Below are 19,279 nucleotides of genomic sequence, written 5' to 3'. Positions count from 1 at the left end.
AGTGGGATGGAAAAAAAATACAGTTTTAATTTTGATTCCCTTGTGTGTGTGTGTGTGTGTGTGTGTGTGTGTGTGTGTGTGTGTGTGTGTCAATGTTGGTGCTCTAATGTTTTGTGAATCAGTAGCCTTATCAGATACTCTAGCTTCACGCTCTGCCAGTTGGTGGCGGTAATGCGCCACAATCGTGTGCGAGCCTCCACTAAACACCAGACGGAGGAAGAAGATAACGAGGAAGAAACGCGCATGCGCGCAGAAACGCAACTAATCACGACCGCATTCCCCGCGTCTGCTCGGATAAGTTGCCCGCCGCGCCGTGTCGTTATACGTTTTCCATGAACGTGTAAATCAATATTCGCGTATTCTTCCGGTCGCTCTTTGCGAGGAGTAACAGTCGGAGTCCGAAGCTGCATTAAAACACCGTGAGTATGTGTTTGGCCGATTCGTCATTGTTTGAATGAGAAGGGCCCGTGGACCGTGGCAGCTCGAGCAAAGTGTCAACATCATCAATACATACAGACAACAGATCGCGGCATGATTACATTATCAACAGTTGGTGTATTTGTTTTGAATAGCCGATTCCAGACCGGATCGCTGACTACTATGTTAAGGCCTTTTAAGCTTATTCTTAAGTATATATTGTCCAATACACTGAAAATGGGGCTAGATTTCCTTCAGTCACGCTCTTTGTTTGACATCGACCACTTTGTAGAAATGAACCGACGCAAATATTACCGCGAATAAAATGAATAAACCCACCGTAGACTGGCGTGTCGTTTCGTGTTTGGTGTCTGCATGCACTGTCCCCACACCACTTATTTTCGTGTCTTTTTTTTTTTTCTTTCTTTCTCCCCCATCGCCAACCGCACGGCAGCTAAGGCTAAGGCTAAATGCTAGCTGCGATGACAGAACGAGAGCGCTTCGTTACATTTACAACGACCAAAACGAGCGCTTTTAAGACTTAACAGGCGCCTCGCTCTCGACGTTTTCAATCACCAGCACCACCATTGGCCAACGCCAAAAAAAATGCGTTGAATTAACTGCGTTGTTGCGACGGACGGACCTCTTCAGTCCGTCACCCGGCATATGGAGGCGTCGCAGTTAAAGCCACGTTTCGACCCTTTGCTCTTCCTGATTCCCGATTGAAACACCGCAGGATGAGCCAGGGTTCGCCTTTTCTGAAAGAGAGAAAGACCTCCACTGATCGCACGAGGATGCTTCAGTGCATCAGTGTGCCTTGACAAGTGTAGTTGAGTCAATACTGCACTGTGAACCTCGTTGTGCGTACAGTTATTAGTACATGGCGTGCGGCGGCACCGCCGCCGCCCCCTTGCGTGTTGTATTTGGAGTCGGCAGCGCTGATGATGCCTCCGTGTTTGCTCTGTGTCACAGTCCCCCATCAATAGATGCTCCCTTCCTCGCCATGGCAACGGAAGACAAGAAAGCAGAGACCGACACCAAACCACCGGTTGCGCCGTCCGCCAGCCAGAGCAAGGTTTCCGTTTCCCTCACTGCCTCCACATTTACGGAGAAGCTTGGCCGTCCAACGAGTTAATCACCCGCAAGAGTCGCTCCTGATTTTGTTTTTTTTTTGTGTGTGTGTTTTTTTAATTGCCTCCAGTCTGCGCCGGCCAAGCCAAACTACAGCCTGAAGTTCACACTGGCGGGACACACCAAGGCGGTGTCCTCGGTCAAGTTCAGCCCCAGCGGAGAGTGGCTCGCCAGCTCATGTGAGTCCACCGTCGTCGTCGTCCCCTCCGGGAACATCGTTCACGCCTCTACACTCTTCTGACTTCCTCACATCAGCCGAGGGAGACTGAAAGGCCCCAGAATCTGTCAGAAAGGGTCGCGATGGCAGCTTAGGCGGCACGCGGTAGTGGGGAAAATCAGTTATTCTCAGGGTCACGAATGCATGGTGCCCGAACACTGTTTTCCCCATCGCTGTAGGGACGCACGCATGAGGAGCCTGCAGCGGCCTGTCGGGCACTTTTTTTTTTTTTCTGTAACGCAACCGATAAGACGACAAACACCCGATGTGCACAGGGCGAGAGTGTGATGATGAGGGCAAGTAAGTAAGAGCTATGGCCAGTGGAAGCAGTTGGTGAATAGATTGTCAACCACAGCGTAAGTCAGGGGTGTCAAACTCGGGACAAAGTCGCCGGCCAACGTTGATATTTATTGAAAAAGAAATCTTCTTCCAGAGATGACCGTGAATAGGGGGGTGGGGTGGAAAAAAAAAATCTATATTGCAATATATTGTTGTGCTTTCTGTCGCAATAAATAATGGACACACTGACGGCAAACATCGATATTTTATTTCAACACACGTTATGGATTTACCGCGTCGTCACCGGCAACTGTTAATCGCTCCTGTCCTGTCTGTGGGGGGCGCTATTCCCGTCGCCACCCGGCCCTGTTTCTCCCAGAATTGTTCTCTTTTTTTTTTCACCTCCTGTCCCGGGAAAAAATCAAATCTCTCCCGGGACACAATTTGTCCCGTTTTTTTTTTGTTTTTTTTAGGGAAAATGACGAAACCTCATTTGATTTCAGTCTGTGGTCTAGACAGGGTTGCCAACCCTCCCGTAAAACACGCGACTGTCCCGTATTTGGCAACTTAAAAAACCTGTCCCGTCATGAACTGATACGGGACGCACTCCACTTTGTCCCGTATATTTCGGGGATGCGGTTATTTATTTATTTTGTCTGCATCATTTTTTTTTTAATTGATTTTCAGAATCGGGGCGGCGAAACGATTTTCCCTCTTTCATCTTCCCGTCTGTTTGTATTTCCCAAGTCCCCAAGTTCAGAGAAAAGAAGTTGCTACTGACTTTACGCTACCAGAAAGCACTGTCCTCGTTTACGTGAAAGTTGTTAATGTTCATGCACTTTAATATGTTTGCTTGTGCAGTGCACGTTTGTTTGTACATTGTACAACGTTTTGGAATAAATGCAAGATCACAGGCATTTTCCTTTTTATGGGTATTTTTTTTCTTTTTCAGTCGCACATCGTCGGCAAAATTTCCTGCAATATATCGAATACCGAAGACATGGTGTGTCGTGATATCATCGTTATCGTGGGCCAAATATCGTCACAGTATGGAATCGTGGGTCAGCCGTTTCGCCCCACCCCTAACCGTCAACCTTTCTACATGCACCCAAACAAGTTTTGTTTCAATACTGAATGAGGAACAAGCTAAGCTGAGCTCAGTACTATGTAATAAATCGCTTCCTATTGCACACAGGCAAAATCAAATTAAAAATTGAAAGAAAAAAAAAAACTCATCCAAGAATAAATAAAAAGTACTCTAAATAAAAATCGTATGCCTTTTTTTGAATTGCATCCTTCTGATTTAAATTTCCACTGTGACCTTTTTCAACCGGCAGGTGATACATTTAAAAACAAGATGACAAACCAATGATTTAATAATATCCTTCAGTGAACAAACCGTCTCGATCGACGTGGCAAAATACTGGCAGAGCATTCTGGGATTTGTAGTATTAGTGGTGCATGTGCTGTATAATGGTGGCGGGCCAGCTCGAGCAGAGTTTCGCAGGGTTTTCGCGGGCCAAATATAATTACACTGCAGGCCAAATCTGGCCCAGGGACCAGAGTTTGACACCTACGCCATAAAGAAATCACCACTTTATGGAAAGACGTTTGTTTACTTGCCTTGTGTGGTGGCGGCCGCTTGGAGGGTTGGGGGGGGTTCCGTGGAGGATGAATCGGACCTCTGCCCGTCGCTAAGACAGAATAGAAGTCGAGGCTCCTGAGGGAACTTCTCCTCCAACACAACCCTGTCCTCCCACGCCTCAGAGCGGCCGTGGCTCTCAGTTTTGCTACATTTCGTCCGACAGAAGGAAGGTTTTTCACTCTCGCTTGCTGGCAGTTCGTCCGGGAGGACGTAGCCCTCCCGCTTTGGTCAAGGTCAGGTCACTCCTGCGAGAGGGGAGGAGGAGGTGTTGGGATGAAATGAAGTCTTCGCTCAGCAGTTTGAAGTCTGGTTTGTGTAGATCGTGTAGATAAACATGCAACTGAGATGCAACTTTTTGAGGTCAGAAATTCACAAACGCACTCGACGTATTAACCGGCGGTTTGACCGTCGTCGTCGTCCACGTGCACCACAGCGAACGCACCCTCGTGCACGAGCGCTGAGCGCTGCGTGCGAGCGACCTACAAATATGGTAATACGGAAATTTTTCGTCCAGCTGGATTTTATTTCCCCCGAATAAAAAAAAAAAAAAAGAAGCTCAGCCTCAGGCTCACCGCTAGCATGGCTTGGCTTTCTCCGGGTATCAGTAGAGGAAGACGGCATCCGGGTGGCGTTTTGATCCGGGGCTGCCTGAGACAACTGCTTCCCCTTGGTCGTCATATTTCGTTCACTTTCATTGGAATCGCCAGTCGTGTGTGTGTGTGTGTGTGTGTGTGTGTGTGTGTGTGTGTGTGTGTGTGTGTGTGTGTGTGTGTGTGTGTGTGTGTGTGTGTGTGTGTGTGTGTGTGTGTGTGTTCATCTTTGACGATCCGCTGTTTGTTTATTTATCGCAAGTCCTGTCGTTAACCGCAACGCACAACGGCATTCTCGCACATCGCATGTTTTCCCAACATCGTGCAGCTGACAGAGATTTATGCACTTATTTATTTTATTTGTTCAAAGATGAAGTTTGTGGATAACGATTATGTACAAGTATTCCCCTATTATTATTATTAATTATTATCATATTATTATTATTATTATCATTATATTATTATCATTATTATTATCATCATTATTATCATTATCATTATTATTATTATTATTATTATTATTATTATTATTATCATCATTATTATTATTATCATTATCATTATATTATCATTATTATTATTATCATTATTATCATTATTATTATCATTATCATCATTATCATTGTCATTATTATCATTATTATCATCATTATCATCATTATATTATCATCATTATTATTATCATTATTATTTATTTTAAAATGTTGTTGTTTTTTTTTGACCCACTTCAGATCCCGTCGGTGTTGCTGTGCAACATTTGCCAGCAACGTGGTAACAAATGCTAACCGTGTCTTTCCACATTCCAGCCGCTGACAAACTCATCAAAATATGGGGAGCGTACGACGGCAAGTTCGAGAAGTCCGTGTCGGGTCACAAGCTGGTGAGTAGAGCAGAGCGCTCCAGCTTCCTCGGCACTTCCTTCACAGAGCCGAAGGCGAGCGCTTCTCGCTGTGTAGTTTCCTTCGTCCGCCGCCTCATCAAGCTGCGATTCCCGCAGAATGCTATCAAGGAAGTGAACGCGGTAAAGGATTCTCTTCTCCACCTGCAGGGCATTTCTGACGTGGCCTGGTCGTCCGACTCCAACCTGCTGGTGTCGGCGTCGGACGACAAAACCCTGAAGATCTGGGACGTCAGCTCGGTGAGACGTCGCGTCGCGTCGAAACACCGAGCAGCTTTGATTTTGAAATCACTGGCTTTGGATTCATCAGATTGTTTTTTTTTTTTTTTTTTTCTTTCGAAGTGACTGAACACTGTTATGAATTGCTCAAAACATTAATAAACGAAGTTGGAAGAACGTGAAAAAAAACCTAAAAAAAAACAAACAAACTCTCTGGGCTTAGAAAATTAAAGATGAGTAAAATAGAAATTCCACGCAGATTTGATGAAATTTTAAAGTTTGAAGTTGACCGCTTCGTGTGTTGGCATTGATCCACTCAACTGCTTCCTCTCTGACCTCTGACCTCTAGGGAAAGTGTCTGAAGACCCTGAAAGGCCACAGCAACTACGTCTTCTGCTGCAACTTCAACCCTCAGTCCAACCTCATCGTGTCGGGCTCGGTGAGTCGCCGGGCCGTGCGACGGCAACTCGCAGTGTTCGGCGCCGGGCGGATCTGACCCCCCCCCCCCCCCCCCCCCCTCTCTCTCTCTCTCTGCTCACCTTTTCGCAGTTCGACGAGAGCGTCAGGATATGGGACGTGAAGACGGGGAAGTGTTTGAAAACGTTGCCGGCGCACTCCGACCCGGTCTCGGCGGTAGGCGCTCGTCTACCCCCCCCACCACCCCACCACCACCACCACCCCCCCGCGCCGGCTTCCTCCGCTAACCCTGCGTCTCTCCCCGCAGGTCCACTTCAACAGGGACGGCTCGCTCATCGTCTCCAGCAGCTACGACGGACTGTGGTGAGAAGAATCTTCCTTTATTTCTCTCCTGGTTACTGAGAGGTCCTCCCTCCGTTAGCGAGGCGCCGCTCGCTCTCACCGCCTGCGTCTTCCCGAGGCCTCGCCACAGCAAAATAGAAACTGCGAAAAAAGCACCGCCGATCTCCTGCCGTGCAGAACCCGACCCCGGGAGCGCCCCCGTCTGCTCCCGCTGGGGATGGCGCACATAAACTAACTCCTCCCCATTAGGACGCCATTAAAATGTAATCAGCCTGCTGCTGCTGCTGTTAATGCTGCTGCTGCTGCTGCTGCTGCTGCTGCTGCTGTTAATGCTGCTGCTGTTAATACTGCTGCTGCTGTTAATGCTGCTGCTGCTGCTGCTGCTGTTAATGCTGCTGCTGCTGCTGTTAATGCTGCTGCTGCTGTTAATGCTGCTGCTGCTGCTGCTGCTGCTGCTGCTGCTGCTGTTAATACTGCTGCTGCTGTTAATGCTGCTGCTGCTGCTGCTGTTAATACTGCTGCTGCTGTTAATGCTGCTGCTGCTGCTGCTGCTAATGCTGCTGCTGCTGCTGCTGCTGCTGCTAATGCTGCTGCTGCTGCTGCTGCTGCTGTTAATGCTGCTGCTGCTGTTAATACTGCTGCTGCTGTTCATGCTGCTGCTGCTGCTGTTAATGCTGCTGCTGTTAATACTGCTGCTGCTGTTCATGCTGCTGCTGCTGCTGCTGCTGCTGTTGTTAATACTGCTGCTGCTGTTCATGCTGCTGCTGCTGTTAATGCTGTTGCTGCTGCTGTTAATGCTGCTGCTGCCATTACTGCGCCTCTCTGCCAGCTGTTTGCGTCTCTTCTAGATGTGCTTCAGTCATCTCAAGTGTTTAAAATAATGTTCAATCATTGACCTGACATCACTTAATTTTAAGATCTCTCTCCCTCTCTCCCCCGCCCCAGCCGAATCTGGGACACGGCGTCAGGACAGTGCTTAAAGACGCTCATAGGTAAGCAAGCTTTTTATTTATTTATTTATTTATTTTTAATAATTACGTACGTATTTCATTTGAAAACTTCCTGGCAGATTTCTTTCTTGTTTTGCGGTCTTTCTTTTGTATCCGTTGTGTTCAAAATTTTCGAAGAAAGAAAATATTGAGTGGCGGAAAAATTTGGACTGTATTTTCTCTGAGCACGAGCACTATCAAGGCTCTCTGTCAATACAAACTGTAAAATAAATATATTTTTTCTCCTGTTTTGATTTTAAATTCAATTAATCACCGACGGAATTTCCCATCCTAAAATATCCAGCAATGCAGCGGTGTTGGCGTCAACCTCCCGCAGGGTTTATTGAAGTGCTCCCCACTCAGAGCACTTTAAAAATCAAAAAACACCAAAACCTCTCTTTGTGTAACGGCCGCGCTGTTGTGTTTGCCAGATGACGACAACCCGCCCGTGTCGTTTGTCAAGTTCTCCCCCAACGGCAAATACATCCTGGCAGCCACACTGGACAAGTGAGTCCCGGTCCCGCCTCCCTCCGGTGTAGTCTCTCCGCTCGCCACCAGATGGCAGCAGAGCGCCGTCGCGCCGACGCCCCATGAAAGCGAACCCTTTTGTTTAAACAACTGTTTGTGTTGACTTTGCAGCACACTGAAACTGTGGGACTACAGCAAAGGAAAGGTGAGACGGCTGCTGCAGCTTTTGCACACGTCCCTAAAGTGAACCGTATCTACATTTATTAACGTTGTCCTCCTCGGAACTCCGCAGTGCTTGAAAACGTACACGGGCCACAAAAACGAGAAGTACTGCATATTTGCCAATTTCTCCGTCACCGGCGGCAAGGTGAGAACCCCTTCGCTCGCTGTGCTTTTTGTTTGTTTGTTTGTTTGTTTTTTTTATTTCTCAGTATAACAACTGGCAGCTAAAAAAATAAATCGAAATAAAACAAAATTTTAAATGCTTGACCCGTCCGTGCTGTCCGCAGTGGATCGTGTCGGGCTCCGAGGACAACATGGTCTACATCTGGAATCTGCAGACAAAGGAGATTGTGCAGAAACTGCAGGGCCACACAGGTAGAGACGCACACACACACACACACGCACACACACCACAGTGTTGTTGCAGGCTGTTTTTAATCGGGCACGCTCCAGTTCTACTTTTGAACGCTGATTTGGAGAAACGCAAAATGTCGAGCTGTTTGTTTCAGATGTTTTTTTTGGGGGGGGAGGTTTGGGGAGAATTTGTTTTTTTTTTTTCCCCCTGCCGCAAAATTTCAGCGTCCGCTCTGATTCCGCAGACGTTGTCATATCGACCGCCTGCCACCCGACGGAGAACATCATCGCGTCGGCGGCTTTGGAAAACGACAAAACCATCAAGCTGTGGAGAAGCGACTGCTAAGCTCCTTGTGATTTAGTTTTTTTTTCTTCTGAGGGGAGTTGGGGGTTCATTCTTTTGTGTTTTTTTTTTTAATACGTTTTTTCTACATTTTGTCAAAAGGGCGGGAAAAAAAAGGACTTGTTTTCTAACGGAGAGCTTAGGGTTTAGGGGGCGGGGCTATCAGGTAGTGACATCCAGCGAGGACAAACCAAAAGAGACACACCAGCCAGATCTGTTGCCTTCACAGGAAGTCTTATTTTTTGTTTGTTTGTTTACCGGTGCTTGTTTATTGACTCTGTATCAACTGCTTCAACCCACATGCAAAAACACTTCTTTTTTTTTTTTCTTTTCTACAAATCTCACAGTTTGAGTTCTTTTGGGCATTTTGCTGATATAAAAAAAAATAAAGCGAGCTCAATTTGGAAAATAAAGATTGCAACAAATGAATTTGTGTGACTTTTGACATTCCGACGCTCAAGTACGCAAGCTAAAGCTGAAGTTTTGTTTTGTTTTTTTTTCCCAGATCTGGTAACAGTTATGCAAAATTGTTCATTGTTTTTGAAAGTTACATTTTTTTTTTTTGTTGGTGTTTGGTATTCAACCCGAGTTTCTCGCTGATTATTTTTTTAATACAATTTGATCGCCGCAGCCAAATGCAGCATGTTTTAAGATGTGTACATACAGTGCCATGTATTGTGACTTTTTTTTTTTTTTTTACCGTATCCGTCATTTTTTGTTCACCTCACTTCTAGATTAGCTCACACACGGTGTAGAACTCTGTACAAAGCCAGCAAGCATCTCATCAGCCAACGTGGATCTTTGTCAAATATGTTTGCAATTGCGAGCTTAAAAAAAAAAAAAAAAGTCTTGTCTTAATAAAGTCCTGTTTTGTATTTTGTTCACGGCACACGGATGTGTTTCCTGACATGATCGCATCAACAAAAAAAAAAAAACAAGGAGCTCAGTTTAAAGTTTTTTTTTTTTTAATAACCTTTTTTTTCTGTCCATGAAAGAGAGAACATCAAAACAACTCACAAAGAACAGCTGAAAAATGCCATCTCCTTTAAAAAAAAAAAAAAAAGACAAGAGAAAAGAAATGAATAATGAGAGAAGACATTCCCATCCGGTAGCGACAGGCTGAAAATGGCAAATTAAAGGCGACAGTTACCGAAAGGTGCCGAAGCGGACGACTCCTCTCAGCTTTGAGAGAAAAAAACGAACATTTTTTTTTTTTTTCAAGCTGTAAAATTGCCGCTTGCCTCGTCAAATAAGCCTTTTTTCCACAACATATATGACAGCCCACAGAAGAAATGAAAAGGAAGGGGGAGGGGACCAGAGTACACAAGCCAGGGATAAAATTACCTTTGTACAAAAATAGATCTTTTTTTTCTCTCCCCCCCCTCCCCCCCAAGTGTTTTTTTTTCTTTCCCACTTGAACATTTTATTTTTTACCACCTATGCGACAAAGAAAGCGGTGATTGTGTCACGAGCTCAGCTTTATTTTCTTCTCTTCCTGATCACGTTTAGAACATACAACTTGCAAAGCAACACGTACAGTCTGGAGGGTTTAAAGTCTGCAATTTTCTTTCTGTATTTTTTTATTTTTTTTGTCTGTTTTAATTCGAGGTCCCGTAAACTGCTGTAAAAGAAGCTGGTTCATTTGAGCTGCTGCTGCTGGTTGATCAGAGTTCTTTTTTATTCAGTAATAAAAACAAACACACACAAAAAAATAACCCAAATCAAACTGAGTCGGATAAGAACACCTGCCGTGGAACAGTTTGGTCTGATGGACTCGTCTCCCTCTTTTCGATACTGGAGATATTTGAGGAACAGATCAGTCGATATATATTTATAAATATATACACATGTACATATTAACAAAATATAGCTTTACGTTCTACATATTGGGGAAGGGGGTGGGGAGGGTCCTGTCTTTTCTTCTTCTTCTTTGTTTTTTCAATCAAGGAGACCCTTGCCTTTTTCTAACTGTAGGGGGAGGAAGTGAGCTCGCACCTCGTTTTCCACCTTATGGCTTAAGAAACCTGCAGCCACCCTGTCACAGTGAACTGACGAGAAGGGGTGGGGCTGGGGGTGGGGTGGGGTGGGGTCACATTTTGGGTGTCAGAGGGGATTGGGCGCGGGAAAAAAGGAGAAGAGAACGCATTGCAATTTCCATGGCAAAATCTGACTACTAAAATCCGACTACGGTTCCTCGTTCACGCAAACTGAACGGATGAAAGTGAAAAACGAAACGAACCCCCCCTCCTTTGAATCATCAGAGTTGAACCATTGGGTTTGACCTCTGCCTCCCGGCGCGCGTGAACACTGTAAACTGAGCTCGAACTGGCAGTCAAAACTGGATACTCCGTAATAACACAGGCCACCTTAATGAAACTACGTCATGTCGCAAAGAGCCAATGATACACTTATTGCTGCTCTCTTTTTTTTGTGTGTATATTTTATACAAGCACAGACTCTTGAGGTTGCCATTGCGCCCCCTACCGTCGCCTCGAACAACGACGAACGTCCGCGATTTAACACGGTGAGAAAGTGCCATCTTCATGTCTGATTGAACGTGAGTAGAAGGAAAAAAGAAAAAAAAAACTATTCAAGTAACGATGCAGTGTTGCGTCTCGTCCACTAGAGGGAGCTCACAGCCCTCACGAAGCCCGCCGCCGCCTCGCTGATGGGACATCATTTCTGAACATCAGGACCGAGTCTTGGCCTTTTTTTTTTTTTTCTTTCTTCCCTGTGAGAATCGGAGGGGAGATTATCGGGGCTGCCGCTGGAGGCCCCGCAGGGAAACTACACCCTGATCATTTTTTTTTTAAACGAAAGAAAAATGTTGGCACACGGTCAATGTGGTGGTTGGTTTCACTACTTTGATGGGAGTCCTGAGGGTGTCACCGCAATGCTTTCAAGACTTAATTACCCTCCCTGTTAATACGCCGGCAAATTCTTTGTGGCTTCGTGAAACTTTCGGGGCGAGTCGAACGCGACTGTTTTCGCGGTTGGTAAAACAAACGACAGCGCGCGAAGTTTCACCCCACCCACCCGGCGCAACGACAGCGGAAAACCGCCCCCCAACCACGGTGAGCCACGGCGCCACACCTGTAGCGCCTCCCCCGGCCTCTGGAGGCCGCCACCGGCCCATCAAAAAGTCAAACAAAGTCAACCAAAACAAAACAGGAAGTTCAAGGCGATTTTTCAAATTAAAGCTAACAAAATCTATTATTTGAAAATCCCCTCAGGATTAAACCTTTATAAAATGGGTGATTTTTAAACTTTTAATTAATAATGGATTCAATTTATGAGTGTCATTCTATTGCATTTTTGATGTTATCTAAGAAAAAGGGGGAAGGTGACAGTCAGGACTCCATACACCTGAGACGAATCTTCAATTTTCGGGGAATATTTTAAAACACAGTGCTCAGTACTTCTTTATTTTTGTTTGTTTGCTTTTGCTTCCTAACCAACCGTGGATAGTTGTCAAGGTGCTCGAGAAAAAGTGGTGACTGTGCAGATAATTGTTGAAAGTCCTTGATTTAATTATCTGGACAGCCCATTTTTTTCCCTCCCAAAAATACCACTACGCAAAAGCTTTGATTCGAATTGCATCCACTTTTCCATAAAAACACGAGTGGCATCCGTCGCAGCTTAACGAGGCCCTTATCAAAAATGCAAACCGTTTGAAGGGGAAAAAACCAAACATCCGGGACCTGCTGAAGTCAAAGCTGACATTAACCTGCCCTGAAGACAATCTTTGGAAATGCACCCGATGCATAGATTTGCAGCGACCGCAGTATTTTTTTTTCTTTTTTTAAAGAAAAGTGGCAAAAAAAAGGACGTCAAAGGGAGGTACAGAAAGCAGAGCAGAGGCGCGGAGCGTACTTTTAACATGTCGTGGAGATATTTAACAATTTCTTTTTTTAAATATTTTTTTCCAAGACCCTCGGCTGTCCAGAGAAGTGCAAAGGAGAGCAGGTGTGAGTCGGCAGCGTGTCGTTTCTCCGAAGAAGAACAAGAAGAAGAAGTGGGAGGGTCCCGTCGGAATCGACACCTGCTCTCCGTTGAGGAAAAACCCGACACCCGCTGTCACGAGGTTAAGTGCCAAGTAACAATCACAACTCAAAGAGAGACGATGGACAATGAGCTCCCTGGTGGCTTGGAGGAGGTTTGGCGGGAGAGACGGAGCCGGAGGTAAAACTGTGCATCGCTGCAAGTTCGGGGGAAGGGAGACAAAAAAAAAAAAAATCCCCCACCTCCTCCGAAAAAGTGAAAAAGAACGTCAATACTGCGAGCGGTCGTAACTCTACTGCTTCTGTACGGATCGGCTGGCTGAGGTGTTTCCGGAAAAAAAAACAAAAAAAAAAACGGAGATGGAGGTCGAGTGTGGAGGTGAAAACTGAGATTCGCGATGAGGAGGCCGAAGATGGGGAGAGGAGGGGGGAGGGGAGGGTGATGGGTAAAAAAAAAACAAACAAACAGAAACAACCGGGGGGTTGAGAGGGCCGGCGAGTTCCTTCTCTTCTCTTCTTCTCTTCCTTCCCCCTCCCCCGACAACCATCCGAGAGGGTCCGACTGCTCCCCCCCCCCCCGCTGGCCTCTCCGAGCACCGCGTGCAAGCGCAAAACAGCTAGTTTCCAGCGCCGCCATCTCGCGTCCATCCGACAGGGTTGTGCGTGAGACCTGAGGTGTGTTGGTTTGTTTCCTTTTCACTGTTGCTGTTGCTGTTGTGGTTGTAGTAGTAGTTTGCTTTCTGTCGGGCGCCACTCGCGTCGCGCGTTGAGCTGTACTCCGGCCGAGGTGGTGGGGGGAGGGGGGGGGGGAATCTCACACTTAGAAATCAAAAAATAATAATAACAATAAACGACAACAAAAAAAAAAAAAAACATAGTGCAAGGCCTGGCGCGCTCAAGCCGAGCCAGGCGGGCGTTCCTCGCCGCCCCCCTCCCCCCCTCCTCCGTCGCTCTCAGTCCTGAATGAGGGAGGGGAGGAGAGAGAGAGAGCGAAAGAAGGGGGGGGGGGCCTCACACCCTCCCCCCTTCCCCCCACCTCGCTCCACGATTGTCCTGATCACAACGCCCACTGTCCCCCTTTTGTGACATCACCGCAATTTTTTTTTCTCCCACGCCCCCCACCACCCACTCCAAGGCTTCTTCTTCGTTGGTCTGTCTGTTCGTGTGTTAAATATACCTGCTGCGAGCACAAACTGCGGCTGTTAAAAACCTGATTATCTCCACGTCGCGAGGATGAAATGGCTCATTACACTTCTGCCGCTCCCATAGTCCAAATCAACATGTGTGTACATATATATATATATATATATATATATACATATATACATATATATATATATATATATATATATATATATATATATATATTATATATATGTATATATATGCATGTATATATATATTTATATATATATATATATATACATATTTATATACATATATATATATATATATATATATATATATATATATATATATATATATATATATATATACATATATATATATATACACATACACACACATATATCTTGTATGTCTGTATATGTATATCTTATTCATATATTTTACAAAGTATAAAACAGAGCCAAACATTTGATGATTTGAGAACAGAATGAACGGGGCACACTGGTCAGGACTCATCGTTCCCATCCTGAATGAGGAATACTGCAGGGTGGACGTGTGTGACCGAACAGGAGAGAACGGGGGGTCGGGGTGGGGGGGTGGGGTGAGGTGGCGGCGGGGGGGATTATGTCATCTGATGCGGTGCTTCCAGCATCTCCATGAGGAAGGTGTCGATGGGCGTGTCCCCGATGAGCTTGAAAAAGAACAAGTGCTCCAGACACTTGAGGCCGATGGAGCGAAGTGCCGGTAACCGCAGCAGCAGCTTGGCAAATCTGTCACAACACAGGAGGGGTGAGGAGGACGTGGGACAACCGTGAGCAAGAGAAATGTGAAGAAAAATGACTTCCATGACTTCCTGAGACACCAAAACAACGGATCCACACCAGATGCGTGTGTGCTCCACGCGCTCCTCCTTCCCCCGGTTTATTTATTTATTATTTATTTAATTAATTATTTGATGCACACTGGGACTTCCAAAACAAATTCCTATGTGTACTTTTGCACAAATGGCAATAAAAGTAATCTGAATCTGAATCTGAAAAGAAGATTGTGATACAAATGCAGTTGATGAAAACGGAGCCACAAACCTAAAGAGGAGGTGACTGCTCGCAACCAGAGGAAGAAGAACTGAGCTGCTGACCCACCTCTGACCGGGCAACGTTATTTCTCCTCAAACAAATGACGGAAATAAATGTGACGTGTTTTCAGTAGCTTCGCTAGTCGTGGTGGCAAATCCGTAAAATGTGATAAACTTTTAAAACTCAAGCTGTTTCTCTTTGTTTAATGCTCAAAAATGAATCAGATTCTTTATTTCGGTTGTTTTTCTGTGTAAAGGTTTTCTCCAGATCGGTGATGGGATGGGGACACAGCCAGTGTGAATGCCCACAATGGCGAGACCTCAAACGCATCACACATCTGGTGATCTTTTAATTATTTCTCATTTGCCCTTTATTGAGGGGCCTGGAGTTTGGCAGAGCTCTGCTCACTGCACAGCTTCAGTCAGACCGAAGTTGGCTTTAAAAAAATAAATGAAATAAAACCCCCATCTTAAATTTCGCGAGCTGTACAGACGGCCTTCTGCCAAAGTTTGCTTCTCCTGCGCTCGAACCTCGTCTTGGCACCGGTGCGGCTCAACTGTTTAGAGAGCGCGGCGAGGTTACGGCAAACAGATGGAAAATGAATATGGATTTCAGCCTTTTGTTCCAAGAGCCCCCCCTCTCCACCTCCCCAGTCTCTCTCATTAATATTGAGTGAAATCTGTACAGGCAGTGTGGAGGAGTAAAGAAGCCGAAACAAAACTGAACAAAAACGATGCAGCTGAAACGCAACAACGTTGTTAGATCTGTCGCGGGCGGAAGTGATTGCTCATCTACAGGCTTGCCTTTGTGGATTGGATCTTAAAAGGTAAACACACACTGGACCCCCCCCCACCCCCCCAGCCTCACTCTGCCTCTCCAGATGTGTGTGTGTGTTGCTCATTTCTCTCTGAACACCAGAGTCTGGGGACGTGCACGGTTCCACTCGTCTCCGTACCTGCCGGGCTGCTCCGGGTACTTCTGTTTGCAGTAGGCCTCTAAAGACGCATACACTTTCTCTCGCAGAGCTTCCACCTCGCTGGGGTTGGACAGGCCTTTCGAGTCTGCGGGAGGCACAAAAAACAAAACAAAAACTTTAAAAAAAGATACCTAATGTAAACAACAACAATTTCTGTTTACCCCCATCGGAGAATAAGTTTCTGTTTTTTGTTATTTTCGGGGTTGGATTGTCCTCGCACATCACGTTGGACGGAGACATCGCGACCCATGGGATTGCTAAGACCCGTTCGGAAGCCTTAAGATCGGTTTCAAGGTCAGCACCATCTTGCGAGCCTGGTAGTGTTTGAAACTGGAAGATTCCAAATTTGAATATGTGGGTGGTGCTGGAGGTCAGCAGTGATTGGACCGTGAGCGCAGCGGATGACCAAACTTCCTGGTAGCTGACTACGGTCGACTAGTAAGCCTATCTGCCCACATTGGCATTGTTCCTCAAAATGAGTCCAACCCAGACCAAATGAACACCAGGACCTATTTGCTGATTTCAAAGAAAGCCGCTGTGGACAATCCAGTGCGATTCATATTTAGGGTGAACACCGGTGTCCTCAAATAAGCCAGTTAAGAAGAAGGTGGACAAGGTATCCAGGTTTGTGTGTGCAGACCGCTGTCGTTCACTGGCAAACTCAGGGGAGGGAGGGTGAGCGAATAAGCGCTGCAATCTAAAATGTAACTTCAGATGTTTCCTCAAAATCTCCAAATATTGCACATCTTAAAGTGCAACTTAGACCAGCAAAAATGTTTGACCAGTTCATAACGGTATGAATTCTACACTGACAGCCCCTTATTTTTAGTCTTTTTGCACTTGTGGTTGACCAACTGGTGGCTCCCGCTGGTTAAACGATAGTATGCAGGTTTTCAGTACTTCCGCATTGAAACCGGAAGCTGGGTCTGTCTTTTTTATACAGTCAATGGTCTCAAACGTCGACCCGAGCCAACCTACGTTACCCCACAGGTTGAGTTTTAACCCCCGGGCTCAGTGCAGACATGCAGCACCGCATTCTGGGTTAGTCCAATTAAGCACTGTGGTCTTTTTCAAAGCCGCCACTAATTTAAACCCTTGCTGGCGGACTCGGCGGTGATGAGCGTCACAAATGCGTCATTGATTTAACATTTCTGACGGACAAAGGAATACACAACTTGATCAACAATGAATGCTCATTCGTCGTTAATGGGCCGGGTCCTGGTCAGCCAGTGTGGGAAAGGAAGGACTCAGGGCTCACCCTCCATCCTGCCCCGACCCCGCTCCCCGTCCTTTGATTTTCCAATCAGGCCAGTCTGGTCGAACCCCTAATTAACAAGGAATCAGGCTGAGAAGTGAACCAAGGCCAGTGGGCCTGGACGCGGCCCCGGACAACAGAGGATCAGTGTGTCGGGACTCAGCTGATCCAGTGGGCCCCGGAGGGACGGCGAGAGGCTCCCTACAACTGAGTCATTAAAAAGTGGGGTCACACTCCAGGGTTGCGTCAGTACACTTGGGCGCCATGTGGATGAGGTTTAAACACGGGGCAGCAGCGACGGCAGACAGCACATGGTGAGCAAACACAGGCCCTGAGTGAAAGACCGGACCAGCTGTCAAAGAGATTTCTTTGACCCAGGGGCAGGGCAGAAACACCATCAAAAGGAAGTTATGCTTGGGCTGCAAACTGTAAACAAGAATCGTCAGCCTTGAGCAATGTAAGCACAAAGTGAAAATGTCTGTCGGTCTGTGAACGTTGTTAGTCGTCCAGGTCGTCTTTGTTTTTGCTATCGTGTGACGTTTCGTGTCTCATCCAAAAAGCTTCTTCAGTTCAACTCAACCTTTCTACATTGAGGGTACAAACTGCCTTTAGGCCAGGGGTCACCAGCCTTTTAGAACCTCAGAGCGACCTCATGGGTACTCGGTCATGCGAAGGGCTACCAGTTTGCTACACTCTCCTGAAATAAGATGTTTTCTCAGCCTTTAGTTATATATCATTATTGATACTCATCTATATGAAGACACTAGTCATGTTATTTTCTCACAATAATTATCCGCAAAGACTTCATGTATAATATAATATTTTTAATCAGTGTATTTTCTTGACATTGACATTTTCAAGTGAGAGAAAAATAACATTTTAGATGCAGCTCACTAAGGGACCGTTTACACGGAGACGGATTTTTGTCGAAACCACACATTTTTGAAATCGCTCCTGAAAAAAAACCAAAAAAAAACACGGTTACACGAAGCTGACTTCAAAAATGTTCCCATATACACGGAAACGCTGGAAACAACTGAAAATGATGTAGTACCTATGCCAGGCCAGGTGTGGCACCGCTAGTTTACTCCCTGAAGGCAAAGGAAGAAGAAGAACACCTGGAGCGCGCAGTTTAAAGAAGCAGTAGCTCACCTCGCTAACATTAGCGCCACTGAGAACAAAGAAAGATCACTCATGAAAAGACGGTGTGGATAAACGACAGAGTTGAACTTCTACTTTGAGTTACTTTAGAAAACAAAGCCTTAAATGCTCCATGTTAAGGTTGACTGGGGGTCGTGCCAGTCAAGGTTTGCTAACATTTTTTGTCATTTAGGTTTCCTGCCTCAATATCGCAGTCCGCCCACTCAAAAGAAAATCAATAAAAAGTAAAACACGATGTTTGCAAATCGCTTTTGTTGTTTTAATTTTCACTTTGCACACAATTCACGATTGATCCACGAGCACCGTGTGTTATTGTTCACTGTTTGCGGTTTGTTGTAGTGGATGTCAATGGGAAGACTGCAGGCTGATCAGTAGTAGCAGTAACAAGTCCGTTGTCCAACGTGGTTGTTGAGAGTGGTCATCTGCACCTCACGGTTGCTCAGGTTGCAAGGCGGAGGGAGAGGTTTCCAACTGTGACATCAGCGTTTCCAAAAAAGATCGGTTTTGGCGTTCACATAAATCCGGGCGAGGCAGCATTTTTCAAACCGATCCACCCTGAGGAGCGCTTTCGAAAATGCGTGGTTTCGGTCTTTGCAGTTTCAGTGAAAACGGCAGCTTCGTGTAAACGCAAGGCCGAACCGGCTAAATAGTTCTGTTTTCAGAGAAACCCGTCTTCGTGCAACCGGGGCAAGTTGTGCTATTTTCACAACAGGCCTGTGGGCAACTCATGGGGTCCTTGCAGGCTGACCCCTGCTTTAGGCCCTCCTGGTGGTAAAATACATGGGACTCTCCAACCTTTTTTAGAACTGAAGAAACCTTTCAGATGAGAGGCCAAACGGAACCAGTCCAGTTGCCTGAACTTTATCTCTTCATGCTTCTCGTCAGTTTTGAACGGTGGCGGCTGACTCGTGATTTATTACCTGGGTTGAAGAGGACGATGGCTCGAAGGCACCCCAGTTCCGTCTTATCCATCTGCATGTCCCTCATCTTTGACACCAGTTCTGTAAGCACCCTGCGCAAAGAAAAAAAAAACACGAAGAAATGAAAGATGAGTCACATTCTGAACCAAAAATCCCCCTCACGCCAATATGTCAAAAATCTAGAAGGGGAAAAGCGCTCCAATTGAAATGGTTCATTTAAAAAGAAAAGTT

The 19,279-nt window shown here is 45.9% G+C and overlaps 2 protein-coding genes across 3 annotated transcripts in view; one reads left to right on the top strand and one right to left on the bottom strand.

Moving 5' to 3' along the window:
* Window positions 1–1,282: 1,282 nt before the first annotated feature.
* On the top strand, window positions 1,283–9,411 carry LOC142890636 (WD repeat-containing protein 5-like). The gene is made up of 13 exons (XM_076029839.1): window positions 1,283–1,492; window positions 1,619–1,727; window positions 5,086–5,159; window positions 5,328–5,417; window positions 5,746–5,835; window positions 5,946–6,029; window positions 6,121–6,176; window positions 7,101–7,147; window positions 7,576–7,651; window positions 7,784–7,817; window positions 7,905–7,979; window positions 8,122–8,209; window positions 8,434–9,411. The coding sequence occupies exons 1-13, from the start codon at window positions 1,298–1,300 to the stop codon at window positions 8,532–8,534; spliced, it is 1,119 nt and encodes a 372-aa protein (XP_075885954.1). The 5' UTR covers window positions 1,283–1,297; the 3' UTR covers window positions 8,535–9,411.
* Window positions 9,412–13,987: 4,576 nt separating this feature from the next.
* rxraa (retinoid X receptor, alpha a) overlaps window positions 13,988–19,279 on the bottom strand; it is a 104,765-nt gene continuing 99,473 nt past the window's right edge. The window contains exons 9-11 of one of the 2 annotated variants that reach the window (XM_076029837.1): window positions 19,049–19,140; window positions 15,692–15,797; window positions 13,988–14,430 (exon numbers count right to left, since the gene is read on the bottom strand). In XM_076029837.1, coding sequence (XP_075885952.1) covers window positions 14,283–14,430; window positions 15,692–15,797; window positions 19,049–19,140 — 346 coding nt within the window. In that variant the 3' untranslated portion in view covers window positions 13,988–14,282. The remainder of the gene's footprint in view (window positions 14,431–15,691; window positions 15,798–19,048; window positions 19,141–19,279) is intronic. The other variant, XM_076029838.1, reaches the window with a different exon arrangement.

This window comes from Nelusetta ayraudi, unplaced genomic scaffold, assembly GCF_046127955.1.
Source record: "Nelusetta ayraudi isolate G7.1 ecotype Tasmania unplaced genomic scaffold, CSIRO-AGI_Nayr_v1 ptg000026l, whole genome shotgun sequence".
In the NCBI taxonomy this organism is placed as follows: Eukaryota; Metazoa; Chordata; class Actinopteri; order Tetraodontiformes; family Monacanthidae; genus Nelusetta; species Nelusetta ayraudi.
The sequence above is the reverse complement of the archived record's forward strand: the minus strand, read 5'-3'. Positions and strand labels throughout refer to the sequence as shown.